Below are 19,336 nucleotides of genomic sequence, written 5' to 3'. Positions count from 1 at the left end.
ATCTACAGGCAGCCGCGTGCCCTTGCAGATAAAAACAATCAGGTGCATTTGTCGCTGCAGCCAATAACGAGGCTCGGCTGGGATTCCTGGGAAGTAAACAGATTCGAATAAAAAGAAAACAGTGGCTCCGTAGCAGCACAGATACTGGTCTAACCAGACGCTAACAGGGAATATGGACACACCTGGGGAGAGCTGCAGGGCGCGGCCAGGTACGGCGCTTCACCCGAAATCTGCCGCCAGCACCGCGAAACAAGAGAAACAGCAAACAACCTGCTATTATAAATATTACAGCTCTGCAGTGCACGGCAGGGACATTTCATTTGAAGTGCAAACATAGTCTTTTACCAAGAAAGCTGTCACCCCCACCCAAGTACAAGACAAATAGCGCAGTTAAAAATGAGTCAGGAGGTAAAAGGTGCTAACTGCAGAGGATAACGTTAACAGGCCGAATGTTTGCTACCGATGCAGGAAAAAAAAATGCTGAAAACACCATTAAACTGTGTCAGTGGATTTCCAGAGCATGGTCAAGCGCTCACGTGAAAGATGGCGTGCATGCCACACAGTAAGCCTACAGTCTGTGTGGATGATCTGAATGCAAGATGAGCTGCTTAGGTTGCCCAGTGTGTGTGTGTGTGTGTGTGTGTGTGTGTGTGTGTGTGTGTGTGTGTGTGTGTGTGTGTGTGGAGGGGGGGGGGTGGATTACCCTCCAGTGTTTTTGCATGAGACACAAAGACCCACTGGTCAGGGTGACATTTCATCACAGAAACGCCATTCAGACATGGAAAAGGTGATGGAGCGAGTGGGCGGGGGAGCGAGTGCGTTGCCGGGTAGTGGCCGTGAGCCCTCATCTGACCAGTCGGACCCATCTGACCATTCGGAACCAACCCGTCAGTCTGTTTGTCCCGTCTGTTTGCACTGGAGCTCATTAAGCTTCACGCTCTCACTCAGACCACGTCCTGGGACCTTAATGAGACATGTCTTCTCCCAGGAGACACGGTGGTTAAACAATAAACTGACTGGGAGGTAACCAGTACAGTAGCTAAAGAGTTAACAGAATAATTAATAATCCCAGATTGTTTCTTCTTTGTTTGGCTTGATTTCCATGACAACAAGCTGAAGGCCGACAGGAATTTCAGGTACTTCTGCATTACACCATACCGCGACTTCAGATCCTGAACATTCCGACCCACAGACAACTCCTACATGTTGGGCAATTGATTACTGCTCCCATACAATGCACTACCCGACAGGAAATATAAATACACATCTGCTCACATTATACCATCTATTTTTCTAAAGCAGAACCAGTCATTTCATACAGTGGTGCCACGTCCCCTCTAGTTGTAATTACTGCTGGCATGTGGGAAACCACCAAGCTGCTCCCAGAATCCCGTCTCCGGAACCAAAACTCCAGCACACGGAGACGCCAAAGGTCACGACCTCTGCTGCACAGCTCCACAGACGCAAACACACACCCCCCGGTGAGGATTGGAGACCTGTTAAAGGCTCTGGAGCAGGGAAGGGTCACACACTGCTGCAGAGTCTGCACGCCACTCATGTCACACATTACGTGGGCAGGGAGGAAGAAAAGCCTCTTTCTGTAACAGCATGCGGAGTCTTGAAAGTGTGGAACAAACCAGCTGTGTCTGCAGGACTGTCTGAGATACTGAGCGGTGAGAATGCATCCATGTGTGCATGTGCTAGTGGATCAGTGTAAGTGAGAACCACTTGAGGAGTGTGTGAGGCCAGTATTTACCCAAGGACCTGAAGTGTGACCCAATTATTTGAGTTCCAGACACGATAAAGCCGAATGTCTAATTCCTTCAGTCTGCAGGCAAGGACAAGACGTTGCAAACAAATCAAACCCATGTTTGATTGCACAATTGAATAAGGAGTTGTTCAAACTCTGGTTGGAGGCCAAAACGGGTCACAAGGTTGGCGTTATAATGGACTCATGTGAGTCCTTGAGGCTAATAACCATCATACAGCTGGTCACAGCATCCTACTTTGGCTTTCTATTCATTTCTAGAGGCAATATAAACAAATTTAATTTTTAAATGGTGGGGAAAAACCTGCTGTTTATGATCGAATGAAATCTAGGCTACACATGACTGTCAACTGTCAAAAGGAGATTAAGCCAACGAGTCATTGTATTTATGTAAAACGCATATGAAGTCCTCAAGTAGGAGACAAAATAACGGAGAAGAATCTGGGAAGTGATTTGTTAACCTAATGCTATGGACTTTAAAAGTTAATAAACATTTATATTTAAAACAGTAATACACGCGCTGAGAACATTCGCCCAAGCCATAAGCTTTACGACTGGCTTTGGATTTTACAGCAGGTGATCGACCTTTAAAACAGCTCAGTTCAGCTCCAGGTGCAGGCCGAACTGACGTGCGACGGCCAAAGAGCTGCCAACGTGCTTTAGTGAGTTTATTTTCCATCTGTGCTTTTCCGAGGAGGCGAAGAGACATTAATCTGTGCGTTTTTAAATGGAGGTACTGAACGATAGAACTTAACTGGAACTATAGCAGGTTTAACCCACTCCTACCGAATGGAACACACGGTTTGACATGAGTGGACATTAATTAACATTAGTGGACATTAATTAACATTAGCGAACATTAATTGACATTAGTTCACATTATTTACCTTGCTCTCGGTGATTTTTCCAGAGGGTTTTTTGAAGAACGACGTCCTGGCCGTGAAAAAGTACTCTTCCGAGTCCTCCTCCAAGCTGCTGTAGCCACTGCTCATCGTGCTATTCCACGTCATTTGCGGTCCAAAACCTCTCGACTCAAACCCATCTAAACCCCCGGAGCTGAGCGCAGGTTGGTGAGAAATCACCTCCAGCACACGCCGAGACCGGGCTCACTTCCTCCTCCGGACCCGAGCCGCCGTCCGCCTGTCCCGCGCAACTCCCCACTCAAAGTCCCATTTTTAACACATAGAAAGCGCAAGCGGTTGATGATAAACAAGCAAACCGTGATAGTTCTACTGGTTAGTCTAATTCGCAAGAGAAAAATTAAGAAAAAGCAAGGAGAACTCCAGTTAAACGCACGTTAAGCCTATTACACAGTGAACATTGATCCAAGTTCCCTGCTCCTGACAGCCTGCCACAGTAAGGCCCGCCCACTACGAGCGGTTACTTCCAGGAACCAATCAGATGACTGGAAATTAATTAACCACGCCTTATATAAACTAACAGCCAATCAGCGCTTCGACAGTGAGTTTAATTGGAATTGATAATTCTAGTTTGTGAAGTAATGGGTGAGAAAAGTACATTTATTCAAGTACTGTAAGTACTATTACTATTTACTATATATTTACAACCAAACCAACATCTTGGTTTGCAGAGATCAATCCAAACAAACTCACTAGACCACTGGCAGGAAAGGCAGGAATGAACACAAAACTGAAATTCCTCATTATTAAAGACAGGAACTGCAGTTACCAAAACATTTCATGTGCACATCAAACACAGCAGCAAACCACCACAGCGTGCTGTGGTTGGGCCCTAATGGCATCCTGCAGATTTATTAATTAAAATTGCATTGTGTGGCAACACCTACAGACCTTTCTGTTGGCTGTTAAAGGAAACACAAAATAACTAGTTTATGGTGACTGCAGGTAAATGACAGCATTAAAGTTGGTTACCAACATGCATGAATGTATATATTAACAATCCAAAACATAATCAACCAATAAATGAATGATATATTTTTTAAGGCTTTCGAAGAAATTGAAAATGCAGTCAAATTCAAAGTTCATAATTTTCCCCCATAAGTTTTAACTGCTGCTGAAAATGTAAAGGTTAAACAAACAAGGCCACTGCCACAGCCTGTAAATAGTGCTGCCTCTGTTAAATGCTAATTTCCCGTCTTCTGTCTCACAATATGTGCAACACTGATGGAAAAGAGACCAGAAACAATGTTGTTTCAGCCTTTCAATTCATGTTTGACACGAGAATCTCATCTCAATCTTTATTGTAGAACAGAAAATGCTGTATCTCAGCATATTTCCATTCATGCTTAAACACAAAAGAGACCTCTGCACCTCCCGGTGACATTTGAAGAGCCCAAAGGCTAAATGAGGGCTTTCTTTCATCGCACCAGTGGAGCTGGTGGAGTTAACCGCAAACCTCAACACAAGGCTCGAAAAATAGGAGTAGAAGTTGCGCACATTCCTAAAATAAAAAGGTCAAAGGTTAGTTACAGAGGAGCAGCCCTGTGTGGCTCATAACACTGATACGGCGAGAACAGCACACACACCCAAACACATAAATAGAAAAGGCCTTATGGTACAGTCTGTGCAGTATTCAGGTTTTAGGCTACACTTTATTTAAACTGATTGACTAGGAACCTGCTGATAACCACACAGCCAAATCATAGTTTAATACATGTTTACTCCTTTAATTGTCTTTACCTGCAATAAATATTTCAATATGATAAATATTCTCTAAACAGAAACAGGATAATAACATTCTACAGTAGCTTTAGGCCTAAAGTGTTTGTTAATGATCCTTCCAATTGTTTGCTTTGCCGTTAAGTGACCCAGTAAACCAAAGGCCTCAGGTTTAGAAGCCGATCCTACTGCACCCAGCATTTATGTTACGCAGTCTCCACATCCTCAGCATGTCCAGAGGAAGTACTCTCCTTTGGGCATCCTAAGGATGTGCACGAGATCAGCCAAACCCAAATGTTAACTTTTGTTGCCATGTGGTGTGGTCCGGTTTCACCAAAAGGCCAGAGAGTTAGAAACACCAACGTTAATAGGCTGAGTGAAAACAAGAGAATGATGATCCACCAGCATTTCTGAGTGTCTCCAGAAAGGAACCTACAGTGAACACATGCTGTCATCATCCGGCATCATAAAACACTGATCAAAATCAAAAACACACTGAAAGGTTATTAAGGTTATTATACAACATGTGCAGTGAACCCACTACTGGGTTTATGTGCTCATAAAATGGATCAGAGTTGCGCTGCTGATAAAAGCTCTCACATTCTGCCTTTATGAGCACAGGGAAGCCATGACAGAGCACAGCGAGCTAATTAAAAGCGGCTCTTTTGTTGCAGCTACTACTGTACCTCCTGCACAGAGTAGAACAGTTCTACCATGGTACAGCATGTTTGTGGCAGAGCAGACCAGGTTCAGCTGCAGGGTGAAGTCCAGAGTACATCTGAAGCAAATCAAGCCTAACACACACATGCATCCAGGACCAGCAGTGACCAGTGGATGAGCTGGGACATTTTAAGACAGACGCGCTCATTTCAAACCAGCGAGGTTGGAAAAGGTACCAAAAATAGGCGAGCCACATCTGGAGCAGCCAAACCAAGATCCATTCAAACAAACTCAGACCAGTGGCAGTAAAAGGCAGGAATGAACACGGAAGTCAAATTCCTCATTATTAAAGACAGGAGGTGCAGTTACCAAAACATTTCATTAATTATAATTAAAATTGCAGTGTGTGGCAACACCTACAGACCTTTCTGTTGGATATTAAAAGAAAAACAAAATAACTAGTTTATGGTGATTGCAGGTAAATGACAGCACTAAAGTTCGTTACCAACATGCATGAATGGGCCGTAATCACACGCATGCTCTGTCATTAGTCGGCTCCAGCAGGACTCCTGGACGTGACCGGGTGGGGACATGGGAAATCAGCGCCGAGGTTTCACACACATTTAACAGGTTTGACTGAGACCCTGCCCCGGTGAACAAACCCACGAGTTATGCGCTGGTGTTAATCCCCCTGTCCAGTGACCGTGGCCTGGAGCCAGCCCGCTTGCACATTAGTGAAATTCCAGCACAGACAGGTTCTGACACTTTAACGGGAGGGTCTGGGTCCAAGAATCAAATCTGAAACGCGACCTTACGCTAAAATGACTCATCCATGTGTGAGCGTTTCGGTATGACGTCAACATCGAGGCGAAAAGTTTCAGTTGCTAGTTCTGCATCTGTAGCTAAAGATGGTTAAACATTAATGGGCTCTAGCAGCGTCGGGGGTCATGAGAGCTAAGGCTTCAGTCTATCAACTCGCGAGGCCCAGCTTTGAGAAGGATGCAAGGAGAAAGCCGAGTGCTGGAACAAAGCTGCTGCATTGCAGGTGTTGAATGTCCAACCTCAGGTATCGTGAACCTGAGCCACCTTGCGTCGTTGGAGCGCGTGCAGGTAGGTCCAGTTGCTCGTGTGACGAGCGAGTTCCGCCAGAGGCCCAAAATTTCATCCCAGACAGACAAAGCAGCGAGCCTGTCACGATCAAAGCCAGGAGGAGGATCACATAATCACAGACAGACAGCGAGGAGAGGGACGCAGGCTTCAAATGGAGCCTGCAGGTCACAGTGCAGCTGGAGGAGCACAATTACACGGGTATTGATGTTAATGGGAGCAGCCGGGGGGAGAACGTCACCTTCTGTTACAGATGTTTCCCAAAACACACATTTAATCTCTGGAAACCCACAGACAGAGACGTTAGTGGACCAGTGAACCACGAACACTGTGCTGATAACATCCACGGTGATAAGCTGCTTAGGTTGGGAGATCACGTCTGCGCTCATATCAAGGCTCTATTCACATGGTAGAAACCGTCTGGAAGGAAAAAAAAAAGCAAACGATTTGGATTCATTTTCGCCAACTAGGCTAAATCAAAGATAATCTCTTCCTGAATCTGAAGGGGAGCGCGACCGCTCGGGGAAATGACACTTGTTTGGCGAGTGCTGAATTAAATTACCTGAGCTCTAACGAGATGAGTCAAACCAGTCAAACACACAGACTCTGCGCTTAATTCGATTCCTGCGGTTTTATTGGCCTGACGGTCGGGACCGCGGTCGGGTTGAGTCACCTGCAGGGAGCTCCCATCCGGGCTGCTATCAGACGCTGGGCTTGTCGGCCTGGAGTACAACTGGATGCCAGATAAAGCAAACACAGAGCAGCGCGTTGTACTGCAGCGTCCCACCCAGATACACATCTTTGCTGTTCTTTGAACTTCAGACTTGGCTTCCCCACACACACACACACACACACACACACACACACACACACACACACACACACACTGATGCAGCGTGGCCCCTTTGTTTGTTTGCTCGGTTATTACTACTCTGCAGCAGCCGGTGGAGTGGACGGACGCGGGCTCAGCTGGCGTCCGCTCAGCAGCACTCTCGGCCGCTGTGGGACGCGTTATCAGACGAGAGCGGCGCAGATCAACGGGACTCGTCTGTCGCCGGGGCTCTAAGCTGTCGACTGGTGTCCCGTTTCTGCAACAGGCAGCTGATGATGGGGGAGCGTCGTCTGTCAGACCTGCATCTGACTGAGGAGTTAATCCTCCACAATCCACCAAGATTACAGCGTTACACTGGCTGCTATTATTCATCCCTCCGCCGCTGACCCTTTTCTCTCTGTCTACGTTTGTGCGACGCCGCGCTGATGACAAACAAATGCAGGGATGTGAAGTTAGAGTCAGTTTTCCTCCCTTTTGTGGTTTTTCTGTTTATGTTTGTCCTCTGAGTTCATCCTGCTCCTCTTGGCTCTTTGTCTGACTTGTTATTATAATTCCCTTGCTTCAGTTTTTAATTTTGTACCCCTTACATATGCAGACTGAACATAAAGTAATATATTTAATATATGTTGGTCTTAGCTGTCTCATAAATATCATTAAATATAAAGAGATGCCATCAAAGCATCAAAGTCTAATTAAGGTTCTGGTCATGAAAACCAAAACAATGAGTGGAACCACAGAGAAAACTGCTTATTTAGATTTGAAGGAAACTGCTGAGTTGGTGATAATTATCTGTAGTAACTGTTCTGATGGGCAGTAGTTTTGCGTTTGTATTTAAGCCTTGTCTTTAAACATGAGGCTGGTTTCCTGCCAGCGTCTCCGTGTTTAGGTGAGGCCAGGTAAGCTTCCACTGTTTGCGTTTCACCGGCCACAATAGGCAGCTGATTAGAGACGGGAGGAAGAGAAAGATCAGAGCGAGAGGAAGGGAGGCCTGATAGCAGAGGGTGCTGAAGCCTGTTTACAGGAAAACCTGCATAAAAGCAGATCTGTGATAGTGAGAGGACGGTGACTGCGACTGCTCGGAGTTTTCCTCTGCACCAGCTGTGGACCTAAACATCTGTAACTGAAGCGAGCTGAACCCAGCCAGTAAAACACTTTTAGCTGAGTTGTGAGGTTGTGGGGAGGTGAACCAGCTAGAATAACACTGTGTGCGCTGCTTTTAACCCACAGACGACGCAGCGGCTGCTGCTTTGTTTGGGCCCTTCGCCTCAGTACAGTTGTTTTGTTGGCCTGGACATTTTTCCTGTACTGATAAACATTTATGGCTGGAGAAAAGATGCTTATTTATACAGCAACAGACAAACAAACAGGCGCAGAAAAGAAGAATAACTCGAGGAGAGAGGGTTGGGCTTTACATGTCCATGCTGTGTAAACACTCAGCTGCTGCCGCTGCTGGGTTCAGTTTCACTGGATTCTCTGAACGCCAGTGAAAACTCCACACGCCGACGCCTGGTGCAGACCCGAGTCCCCGTCGGTTCAGCGGCTTCTGTGCTGACACGCCAAATGTGTGAACGCACACAAACCGGTCAATGGGTCCACGGCGTCGAAGGAAACCCGCAGTGAGACACAAGGAGATGAAATCTGAGCACACGATCATGAGAGAAGAACGAAGAAGGAAATATGCAGCAAGGAAACTGGGTCAAATAGCAAGTAAAAAGAGACATGAAACCAGTGAAAAGCAACACAGGGATTCAGTTTGTGGCTTCGCCAGCACCGAAAGAATGAACGAACTAAACTATGGATCAAAAGTCAGAGCCCAGCTCCACTGAGCTGTAAATGAGTGGCCGTAAAACCATAATGATTAACCAGAAAAGCCACAACGAGCACCTTCACGTTCCTCCTTCTACTTAAAGGCCTCCTGCTCACTGACTGACACTCGCTGCAGGTTCCCATGAGCCGCTGCATCATGAATCACACTGCGACGACCTGCTGGTGTTAATGAGTGCTCGTTAGGGCCAAGCACGCGACCCATCTCTGTTTATTCGCCGGTCTTCGTCTGTTTGTCTTTCCCAGCAGACAGGACGCTCAACTCATATTATACAAATACTCATTACATCCACTTCCTGAAATCCAGACCCGTCTTATATGACCTGTTAGCACCTCGCTGGCGGATCCAACAGCACCACAGTGTATTTGTACAACACAACCCGCAACTCTGTGCTCAGCAATTGTCTGCGTGTGTGAAATGGGAGCACTGGTTTGAAATGTGCTGATCTAATCCTCCTTGTGTCGCCTGAAAAAACCCCACAACAGTGTTTGACGGGCGGTGGAGCCAAGCCCGCACCACACTGAGTGGAAACACTGGGAGCAGCGCAACCACCAGAGAGACGTAAACACGGTCTGCACCGTTTGTTACCCGTCACCTCTTCTTCACTTTGATTTATTTTTGGTAGTTTTCTGTTTCTTGGTGTTTATTTTAGTCTCTAGTGTCTCTGAGACTGTTCCCTTAGTTTCCTGTGTGACAGAATCACACCATATACAGAAACATGCAGCCCCTCCTGCTTCAGGGGAGAGAGGATCTAAGCCACAGGTCACCAGGAGCCAACGGCCTTGACTGCAGCGCCCCCTGGTGGCGACTGCGTCTCTAGGTCCTAAGATGAAAACAGTCACTCTAGATGAGATACTGTATGCAGGTCCAAAACGCAAGTGTAACAGAGGAATCAGACGGAATACACACACACACACACACACACACACACACACACACACACACACACACACACACACACACACACACACACACACACACACACACACACAGGCATAACTGTGTACTCACGTGGACCTGTGTGTTGTTGTTGAGCTGATCCTGGCTGATGAGTGAAGTTCCAGAGTTACAATCCAGGGACACTTGGTTGAGACAGGCTTCATGGCACGTGTACTTACAGCCTGCAGGGAAAAAACATGGAGTTGCCGACGTTAGACGACAAAGCCACGAATCACAAGCGACGAACTTGAGCAACATCATACTGAAGGAAGGCTCAGAGCCGCTGCTGAAGGTGGATCAACAGGGTTTAGATCCGTTAACGGCACCATGCAAGATAAAAGTTGTCGTTAACCTGCTTACGTAAAATCAAGGCCAGCACGTGAAACCTTTGCATGTATGATTCTGTGGATCTGTGGAGGTTTATGCAAAACGCGTCCGGACGTTAAACAGCCTCGTCGCCTCCAGACCAGAGACATGCAAATTCTGAGCTACGCTGTGAAGATGCTGAAACAAAGCCCGGCATTGTTTGACTTCTGGGCTAAAGCAGGAGCTGTAAATGTGATAAATGTGATGGTCTTTAGTTCGGTCAGATCCCGTAATATCGGCCAAGTTTGTTTCTTGTAGCTGAAAGTTTGCAAATTTTCACCAAATCACCTCATTTGCACCAGGACCTGACCATTTTGGGCGCAGTTGTAAAAATATGCAAACACAAACTCAAAGCTACAGTTTGGCCCCGGTCCAGCGGCGCCAGTGAGTCGAGGACGAAGCGCCTGCGTTCGCTTCCTGGAAACGGACAAACACTCAACACACGGATCCTACCTGACGACCGCTTTTTCACGTGTTGCCCGACTTTATCCGACAGTTTGCACACGGCTGCTCCCATCGCCCATCTCCACCCGCACACGGCAGCACGCTGTGGCATCTGATCAGCTCATCCCCCCACACACACACACACACACACACACACACACACACACACACACACACACACACACACGCTCCTCTCCACAGTCCGCTCTGCTGCATCCAGCCTCAGTGGCCGGTTTGTTTGCCGTCTCTCTCCCTGTTTCTCTGACTGGGTGATTTTACAGTCAAATGGGGGCCGCGGTGCGATGGGCGCAGTCGGGGTGGTGCTGGTGCAGGACCGCTGACTCGCCTCTTTGCTCTCCACACACAGCCTGTTATGATTGCACCGTGCACGGGGCTGAACGCTTTCTGCCCATTGCTCATCCTGCATCCTGTCTGACAATGACGTTGATCCATGTTGAGCCTTTGCAGCCGGTGGAAAGTACATGTAAACTGCTGGACGTAGAGAAGGTTTAAACCTTAAAAGCCTGATGATGATTCTGATGCAGGAAAAAACACCCTGCCCTGCAATGGACTGGCGACCCGTCCAGGGTGTACCCTGCCTCTCGCCCATAGCCAACTGGGATAGGCTCCAGCACCCCCGTGACCCCGCATTAGGGAATAAGCGGCTTGGAAAATGGATGGATGGATGGATGGAATACAAATTCCAAGTTACAGTAAGTGTTTTCCTCCCAGAACTCTTCCTTCATCTCCATCTGTAGGACTTGAACTCATCTGAACTCATCCCATGCTGCCTCCTCCCAGACGCCACCAATCAATAGGGCTCAATCCGTCAGTCTAAAAAGAGCCAACACGCACAGACGCATTGTGCTTTTGTGATTTAATAATGTAAATAACTAGAACATAATGAGATGCCCCTATTTTTATTATTGAAGTGATAATTAAAAGTCAGAGGGTCAAAGGTCACGTTTGACATTTTGTCTAGTCCACGTGAAGCCTCCAGCTTCCCCTTAACAGTGACTTGCTGAAACACACAGCAGCAACAAACATAGACATCACCAGTGAGGAGCTGAGTCACAGCTCCTCAAACTGTCTCAGGAGGTTTTCTGAAAAAGAAGCAGTTTGTCTATTTTCAAGCTGGTCTTAACGCAAAACACTTCTTCTGAAGCTTCAGCAAAGCCAGTTTGAAAACAATTCCAGAGGTCAGAGGTCAAGTCGGGACTCAGCCTCTTCTTCAGCCGATGTGTGCGAGTCTGCAGCAGTCGGCAACAGAGACAGGTGTGGGCGCGGAGCAGCAGGCACCCGTCACCTGTGGACGCGAGCGGCCGCCTGCTGTTGTGGAATCAAATCTGAGCTGGGCCGAAACTAAAGAGCGCGGAGGAGTTATTGTGTTTCAACCACGCACCAACACGCGGTTACTGAGAAGCACACAGGCGACGGCGAAGACGCGGCGACGCGCGGGCTCGCGGAGCCGCTGGTTGGACAGGACTCACCGGCGCCGCTCCACAGGAGGCCCGCCTCCAGGCGCCCCCATCGCCGCGCCGCTTTGGGAAGGCGGCCGAAAAATCCAGACACCCTCCTCAAGGTTCTACCCACGCTCCTGGCGAAGCCCATGGCTCCGGCTGCCTCCGGGACAAACGCGCTGCTCAGGGTTTCAGGCTCCCACCGAGTCCAGACAGTTTAAATCCAACGATGACCCGATGGAGGTCCACAAACTGGACAAAACCATCCTCCCCAGTCGGACACGAGCTGGTTGTGGCTCTGCCCAGGTCCACGCTGGTCCCTCCTCCCAGGGGTACCGACCCCCATGAGAGCGTGTGTGTGTGTGTGCGCGCGTGTGTGTCTCAGCTGCCGGTTTATTGTTTGTTCAGTCGCTGTCACAGTTTGGCTCCACCACAGACGAGGAGACTACAAACATTCAACCTATGGGAGCTAATGACTCACATTCCTGCCCCAGACCTCAAACCCAACACGGACCCGTTCAGCAGCGAGGCAGGTTCAGCTTCTGGCACCAACAGATCATTTCCTGAAGTGAAGCTGGGGATAAAATCCAGTTTGTCATTGGCACCATTCATTCAAATTAGCAGCCAGCGCTAATGTGACCTTTCAGCAGCCAGGTGTAGTCAAATCACGTGGATATTTCACATACGCTGTAATGTTTCGCAAAGATTATCCTACACATGACAGTAAAAAAGGCCTGAATGAGAAGCAGAGTCACTGCAGGACATTAACAGTGACAGATCTATACGTCTAGATTTATTTCCAAACACAAACACGTTACATGTTGCCTGACTCGTTTTTGCTTCAGTTCCCGACAGGAACCACCGCTCATTGTGCTCATGCAGGAGAACCGGCTGCTTTAAAGCCACCGCGAAACACCGAGATAAAGTTCTTCTGTCACAATAGACGAGATTCAAATCAGGCCGGTTTTCTGCTGCCGCAGACGCTGGAGCGTCCGGAGCCCCGGCTACGCAGACAGACGGTGGATCTGGTGCAACACTAAACCCCGCTGGACAAAGCTCCTGCTCTGTGCGGCGGGTTTCTGTTACTTCACCTCAGGCGGAAGGAGACGAGGGCAGAGACGCAGGCCTTTAATGCCTTCAATGGCAACAATGTTGTTGTTGTGTGCTGGGTCTCTTACTTTAAACAGATCTGAGAATTAACATGGTGTGTTCGTGGTGTAAACTGGGTCAGTTCCGCCGTTAAGATCCAGGGCTGTAGAGGAAATTAATGTTTAAAAGTAATAGGTGAACAGAGCCGCTTCAAAGTGTCTGCTCAGCTAATAAGTGAACCAGTGACTGAGCAGCGTTAAGACGGAGCTGCTGGACCTCATTACTGGGAGCGTTGGATCTAAAATAGGTTTCTGACATTTTGATTTGAGCTGGTGACGTGTGAATGGAGAAATGGGCCTCTGACAGGTTTCCTGAGAGCCTCGGCTCACACTTACTGTAACAAACACACAAACATGCAGGCGGACAGAGAAGAGCAGAGGTGAAGAGGCTGAAGGACAAAAGGTCTGAGGCACAAAGTCCAAAACGTGAGACCTTCAACGTTAGTGTAATTATCAAGTTGTCATAATGAATTACACTTTTGCCCAAAGCCAACAGCAAAGCAAGAAGAAGAATGAACATCAGGCCTCGCAAACAGACCGTGACTGTCAACAGAACGTTAATAAAGCTGCGGCTGAAAATCATTTGCAACCACGCTGACATGTTGGGAGCCAAACAAAGGGACGCTGACACATCTCTGCTGCGAGGCCTGAGCCGGTCCTGCTGCACGTACCGCATTCCAGCTGTGTGCCTGCATGTTACTGGATGTCATCAGGTGCGTGTGCTAATGTTGCTCCGAGTCATTAACACCGGTTCAAGTTAATAAGCGAATGGCTGGGTTTACCTGTACAGGTGAGGCCATGCTGGAAGACGTATCTGCAGCAGTGATCGCACCAGCTGTCCTCGACCCCGGGCTCGAAGCTGTGGCCCGCGCCGGTTTCCTGCTTCACCCTCGGGTCCCTCTCCCCGGGCGTGAAGATGGTTCTGACGTCAGGGGGTCTGAAGCCCTTCTTCTTGCCGCGCGGCGGACCCTCGACCCGGTTCCCGGCGGGGCTCGCCTCGCTGTTCCGCCTCTGGGGGTTCGGGAAGCTGTCGTGGGCTTTCGCCTTGCTCCACGCCGCCTCCAGACTCTCCAGGCTGGCCGGCTGCGGAGACGCGTTCCTGCGGGCGGCTCGCACCACTCCGCCTTTGGAGTTGCGCATTTTCGCACCTGGCGGCGGCCACGTCGCCTCCGGCGGCTCGCTCGGCGTCCCCGCGGACCTGTGGACGTGGACGGCCTGCACGGACAGCGGCGAGTCGTCCGTGACCGCGGAGCGCGTGGGGGCGTACTTCCGACCTCCGTGCATGGCGCTAGTTATTACGCACGGCGTTGACGAGCGAGCGCGCCGCGTCCGGCTGCGCGGGAGCGCGTCAATTTGAAGGCGAACAGGTGAGACGTCGTCGGTGGTGGCACCGACTGATCCGCGCGCCTCCGACGCCCGCGTCTGCCGTCGGTAACAGGTTGAGGCGGTCCGGGCGCGCAGGAGAACGGGTTGGATCTCATTTCACACGGGACGCAGTCTGCAAGACACGCTCCGGCGAAGGAAAGGCACGTTCAAAGCTGCCTTCACCAAAATGACAACATCATCTATAACAGTCAACACAAATGTTTATTAAATTAGTAGAACTGGCAGGCATTGAACACAAAGACGCATTCAAACTTATTGTTCGGTGGCCAGTTGCTTCCTCCTTCACCCAACTTCCTGTTCCTCTTGGGAATTCCACCAGGTAAGTTACTGTGCAGTGTCTAAATTGTTTAGCAGAGCTGAAAATACTGTCAGCATCAAAACGCTTAAAGGAGGAACATCTGTTTAAAGTGTGGCTCGTGTTTTATTGCAATTGTAATGAAAACGAAACAAATATAACAATTAAGTAAATCAAATATTGAAGTTACAGTATTATTTTAGCAGAGTAGAGACTAATTTGTCACATTTCCCATTGTGACAAAAACAACGCACTTGTTTTTTTTTTTACTGGGTTTACAGCGCCTGCTGTTAGTTTCTCTCCGAGGCCACACGGGGGCGCTGTTTGCATTAAAACTAAACGGCCTTATTGACAATCACGTTTCAGCAAGTAAAGAAGAACTAAACTTTTTTTGTTTTGTTTTGTAAGAAAATACATTTAATCTTAAAGCTTGTCTTACAAAAGCACTTTGACATGACACTCGGACTGTGCTGACATTACAATTCAAGTTTTGTTGTTACACAGTAGTTGTGTAATACACTCAGGCAGAAAAACACATACGTACTTCACACACCAAAATATCCACACCTTCCATCTCAGAACCAGCAGACAGTTGTTTTAATGCTCAAAAGTGCAAGTGCTGGGTGTTAAATTATAAAAATAAAAGACATAAAATCAGCTTTACATTTACTGTAAAAAAAATATTTAGAATTACACATATGCTTCCATCTGAGTATTAGACAGACAACAGAAACATACTTTGTGTATATAGTACATGGAAATAAAGTGAATCAGCTGATGTATTGTTCTTAACACCGTTGTTGACGTGTAGTTGTTTGTTGGGTCAGGGTTTGTGTGGATGTAAACTGATTTGTCAGAAATAAAATGTCCTGAAGCTCATATTTCAAAGTTCATCACATATTTAAAGCTATGGAGGAACCTCGCGGGGCTGTAACGTGACCCCGACGGGTTCTAATGCTCTCATCTCTGTGGCCTGTGAAGGTCCAACGTGGCAGGTTTCTCCCTCCGCTCACTGGACCTCGTCATCGTCCTCGAATGCTGCTTCCTGCACAAATGAAAGAAAGAAGGGCTTTACCAAAGGTTTGTGAATGTGCACCAGTGTGTAGAGAGAGGCGGTGTGAATCACGCACATATCCACCCAGCTCCTTTGCCCACGATGCGTGTTGTTCATGCAGATATCTAGCTCCGAAGCCGAGCAGGTTGTTCATAGGCTGCGTGTCCAGCGCCGACAGACGACTGATGGCCTGTTAGAACACACACGGACGTCATGAGCCTAAGTTCAGCAGCTGTAAACAGTGTGTAGTGCCGCACACCAGTCGGAGGCTCTCACCTCGCAGGCTACTGCCATCTGAGTTTTGGGAGAAGCGTGTGGCCCTGGAGAGTCAGGGTACGGAGACTTGAGGCCCATCCTCGTGAGGAGGCCTTTTATGATGTTATTAAAGAAACTGTAGTCCCAAAACAGCTCTTTGAGTTTTTTCAGCTCCTGGTGGAGACAAGAAACTTTGTATTAAAAAAAACAAAGGTGAAGGCCACAGTGGTGCCTGTGGTGATCGGAGCACTAGGGGCTGTGACCCCCAAACTGGAGGAGTGGCTACGACAGATCCCTGGAAAAACATCCGAAATCTCAGTCCAGAAAAGTGCAGTCCTAGGAACAGCAAGGATACTGCGCAGAACCCTCAAGCTCCCTGGCCTCTGGTAGAGGACCCGAGCTTGGAAAGTGGATGAGACCACCCGCGGAGGGTGAGAATAGAGTGTGTATATATATATATATATATATATATATATATATATATATATGAGAGAGAGAGATTTCACATCACATAGCTCAAAGATACGTGTCTGAGAAGCTTATCAGCTGCAAACAGCTATAAAGAGATGTCTTTGTGAGAAGTGTAGACACTGTGGTGAAACATGGGCGTGGTTTACTGTAAACGCTGCAGAAACACTGCTGAATAAAAAGGAACCACGTTCGAGTCTCACCTGCTCGTTCACCCTGTCTCCAGTCTCCCTCAGGATCAGGCCGATGGCTCTCTCCACATCGTCTACTGTAGAAAATAAAAAAACGTCAAAAACCATCAGCTTCAAGAACACAAGGGAACCAGAGGAAGGTGACATAAAAAGCAAATTAGGATTTAATAAAGGCAAACAATGGAACAGGAGTGAACAAAGCAGCAAACTCACTCTCAGCGTCTGTTTCTATGTCTGGACGTGTGAAGGGGATTTCATCTGCGATCTCCGTCAGCCTAGCCACTACCTCTGCCAACGCATCCTTCTCATCATTATCATCTAAACATAAGCAAAAAATAAAATGATTAAACGTTAAACAAACAAGAACAAAGTCCAGCCTGAAATCCAGCCGGATTTCCCCAAACAGCCCACAGTGACAAACCTGTTGCCTTAATGTAAGGTGGAGTCACGAGACCCGACTCACGGTAAAACACCAGCAGTAATAAACAGGAAGAACCTGAACCCGCCTCACCAGCACATTCCTTACTCCCAGACTGGGTTCAAACAGTAGTCACTGCTAATATTTACGAAACTGGAAAACGTGACGGCCGGTGTTTGACATAGTGTATAGGGAAAATGTGCCATGAAAATAAAATCATCGTTTGTTGGTGTATTGTTTTTTTTGTTAGTATTCTATGACTTTAACACTGACCAATTTTAATGTCACGCCATTCGTCCTCCTGCTCGTCCTCCTCGTCCTTCTCTTCCTCAGGTACCATCGCTGGAGTCTGGTAGGGCTCTTTCTCTTCTGTCTGAGGCCGGACACATTTAAAAAACTTCAGAATTCTCATCCATTGCTTCTTGCTCTTCTTCTTCTTCTTCGGCTCCTTCTGTTTGGTCTCCTCTGGCGTCCGGGTCGGAGCCGTTCCGTTAGAATCCGTCATACCGGGGGCGGCAGGACCGGTTGGCGCAGCCGGTTTCGGACGTCTCCTCTGCGCGTAGGCCATGAGGATCCTGAACTCCACCGTGTCCTCCATGTCCGACGCATCTGAGGTAGGCTCTGGGTCAGAGGCTGTGCTGCTCGTGCTGTGGTTGGAGTTCTGGTCATGGCTTCCCTCCCGGTCGTTGGCCATGTCGGAGAACTGGTGAGAATTAAAAACAAACATGGCATTTTACTAGAAGAGAAACATTTTCGTAACGTATTATCTAATCTTAGCTTCATGTCATTTGTATAAAGATGTTTATTCCAAAGTCCATAGTGGTAGCACTTGATTATGACTGTGAACCCTACTGTTTGATTGGATGTGTCCAGACATGTCTGACAAGAGTCTGTCTCAGAGGAATAATAATAATAATAATAATAATAATAACAATAATAATATAATAATAATAATAATAATAAGTGCTACAGTACAGGTAGAATTAAATTAGATGCTGTTGAGGACATAAATTCGGTCCAGTTTGTTAAAACATTTTGTAATAAAAGACAAACTTTACAGCCGTTTAGACTTGATGGCTACAGGGTGTAAAGTAAATTATCACTGCTGGACTTTAATCAGCGTCAGTTTACAGGTCTCTATGTACATTTCCTTCAAATTAACTTTAACTGACGACGTTGAAACTCCGGCAACTCAATTCAGAACCATTTCATTGAGCTGACTTGATTTCCAGCCTCCGCTGAGACTTAAGAGACGATCCGGCAGAAAAAAACAATTCGTTTCGTATTGTAATAAAATGATTTTGACCAAATTTTTCAAGCTGTGACCGTTTCCAACAAGGCCGTCCTGTTTGTTTGCCATGAGTTAAAATCTGCATTGACTGTTGTGGTTTGAATTACGTATATTATAAATAACCTGATAATCCAGATGAATAAAAGAGACTTTCACGTTTCTATAAATATAAACGAATATAAAAGATTTAAACGTTTAAAACTAACATAAATCTGACAGCCACTGTAGCTTTAACTTGTCTCTTAATTCAGAGTTTGCTGTTGAAATGGACAAACTGTGACTCGCCTTTAAAACATCAGCGTGTGTTCACAGAAAAACACATTATAAACATATGATTGCTTCCGCGTTCAAAACACGCTTGCAAAGTAGTTTCCGGGTTGAGATCCAGCTGTTTGACGTCTAAAAATAAAGTTAAAGCTCTCTTTCAATAACTTAAATGTTTTTTATGCATATTAAACAAAGACTTACGTACTCACTGTGAACCCACGGTCCGACTTGTCAAGCTGAGGTCGAACGAAAACTTGTCCTGAAGTCTTCCGCGTATCGTCTTTAGTCTTGTTGTTCACGTGGTGTTGACGTCACGCATCGACGTGACGTTTCCAGCCGGTGACTCACGCGCCAAGTTTTTAACCTGTAACTTTGTGTTTAACGGTCATAAAGTGACACAGTCAGCAGTGTTTTCTAGGTTTCGTGTTTCATTATAATTAAAATATATAAACAAATTAACCTATAGAAATCTATATGTAAACATATAGCTAAGTACATTATTTTTTAAATGTTAACGTGAAAG

General features: G+C 47.1%; 2 protein-coding genes across 4 annotated transcripts in view; both read right to left on the bottom strand.

Annotated features, from left to right (window-relative positions):
• The window catches only part of rassf3 (Ras association domain family member 3), a 28,300-nt gene extending 13,623 nt beyond the window's left edge, over positions 1–14,677 (bottom strand). Inside the window, exons 1-2 of the mRNA XM_029161077.3 lie at positions 13,971–14,677; positions 9,843–9,952 (exon numbers count right to left, since the gene is read on the bottom strand). Of these exons, the coding sequence (XP_029016910.1) occupies positions 9,843–9,952; positions 13,971–14,472 (612 nt within the window). The 5' untranslated portion in view covers positions 14,473–14,677. The remainder of the gene's footprint in view (positions 1–9,842; positions 9,953–13,970) is intronic.
• Positions 14,678–15,442: 765 nt separating this feature from the next.
• On the bottom strand, positions 15,443–19,163 carry LOC114861633 (apoptosis facilitator Bcl-2-like protein 14). Of its 3 annotated transcripts, none has more exons than XM_029161079.3 (7): positions 19,015–19,163; positions 17,529–17,958; positions 17,051–17,155; positions 16,850–16,914; positions 16,200–16,352; positions 16,000–16,113; positions 15,443–15,914 (listed from the first exon to the last, which is right to left on the bottom strand). In XM_029161079.3, the coding sequence occupies exons 2-7, from the start codon at positions 17,947–17,949 to the stop codon at positions 15,879–15,881; spliced, it is 894 nt and encodes a 297-aa protein (XP_029016912.1). In that variant the 5' UTR covers positions 17,950–17,958; positions 19,015–19,163; the 3' UTR covers positions 15,443–15,878. The 3 variants fall into 3 exon arrangements, with proteins under 3 accessions (XP_029016912.1, XP_029016913.1, XP_029016911.1); XM_029161080.3 differs by having other exon boundaries at positions 19,023–19,156; XM_029161078.3 differs by having other exon boundaries at positions 19,019–19,154.
• Positions 19,164–19,336: the final 173 nt, after the last annotated feature.

This window comes from Betta splendens, chromosome 9, assembly GCF_900634795.4.
Source record: "Betta splendens chromosome 9, fBetSpl5.4, whole genome shotgun sequence".
Classification (NCBI taxonomy): domain Eukaryota; kingdom Metazoa; phylum Chordata; class Actinopteri; order Anabantiformes; family Osphronemidae; genus Betta; species Betta splendens.
This window is presented reverse-complemented; position numbering and strand designations above follow the sequence as displayed.

Coding starts and splice junctions, on each gene's coding strand:
- LOC114861633 (XM_029161079.3), bottom strand. CDS start 17,949: ATGGCCAACGACCGGGAGGGAAGCCATGACCAGAACTCCAACCACAGC. Junction 17,156..17,528: donor ATGGCGTGACATTAAAATTG/GTCAGTGTTAAA, acceptor GCTTATGTTTAG/ATGATAATGATGAGAAGGAT. Junction 16,353..16,849: donor GAGACAGGGTGAACGAGCAG/GTGAGACTCGAA, acceptor TGTCTCCACCAG/GAGCTGAAAAAACTCAAAGA.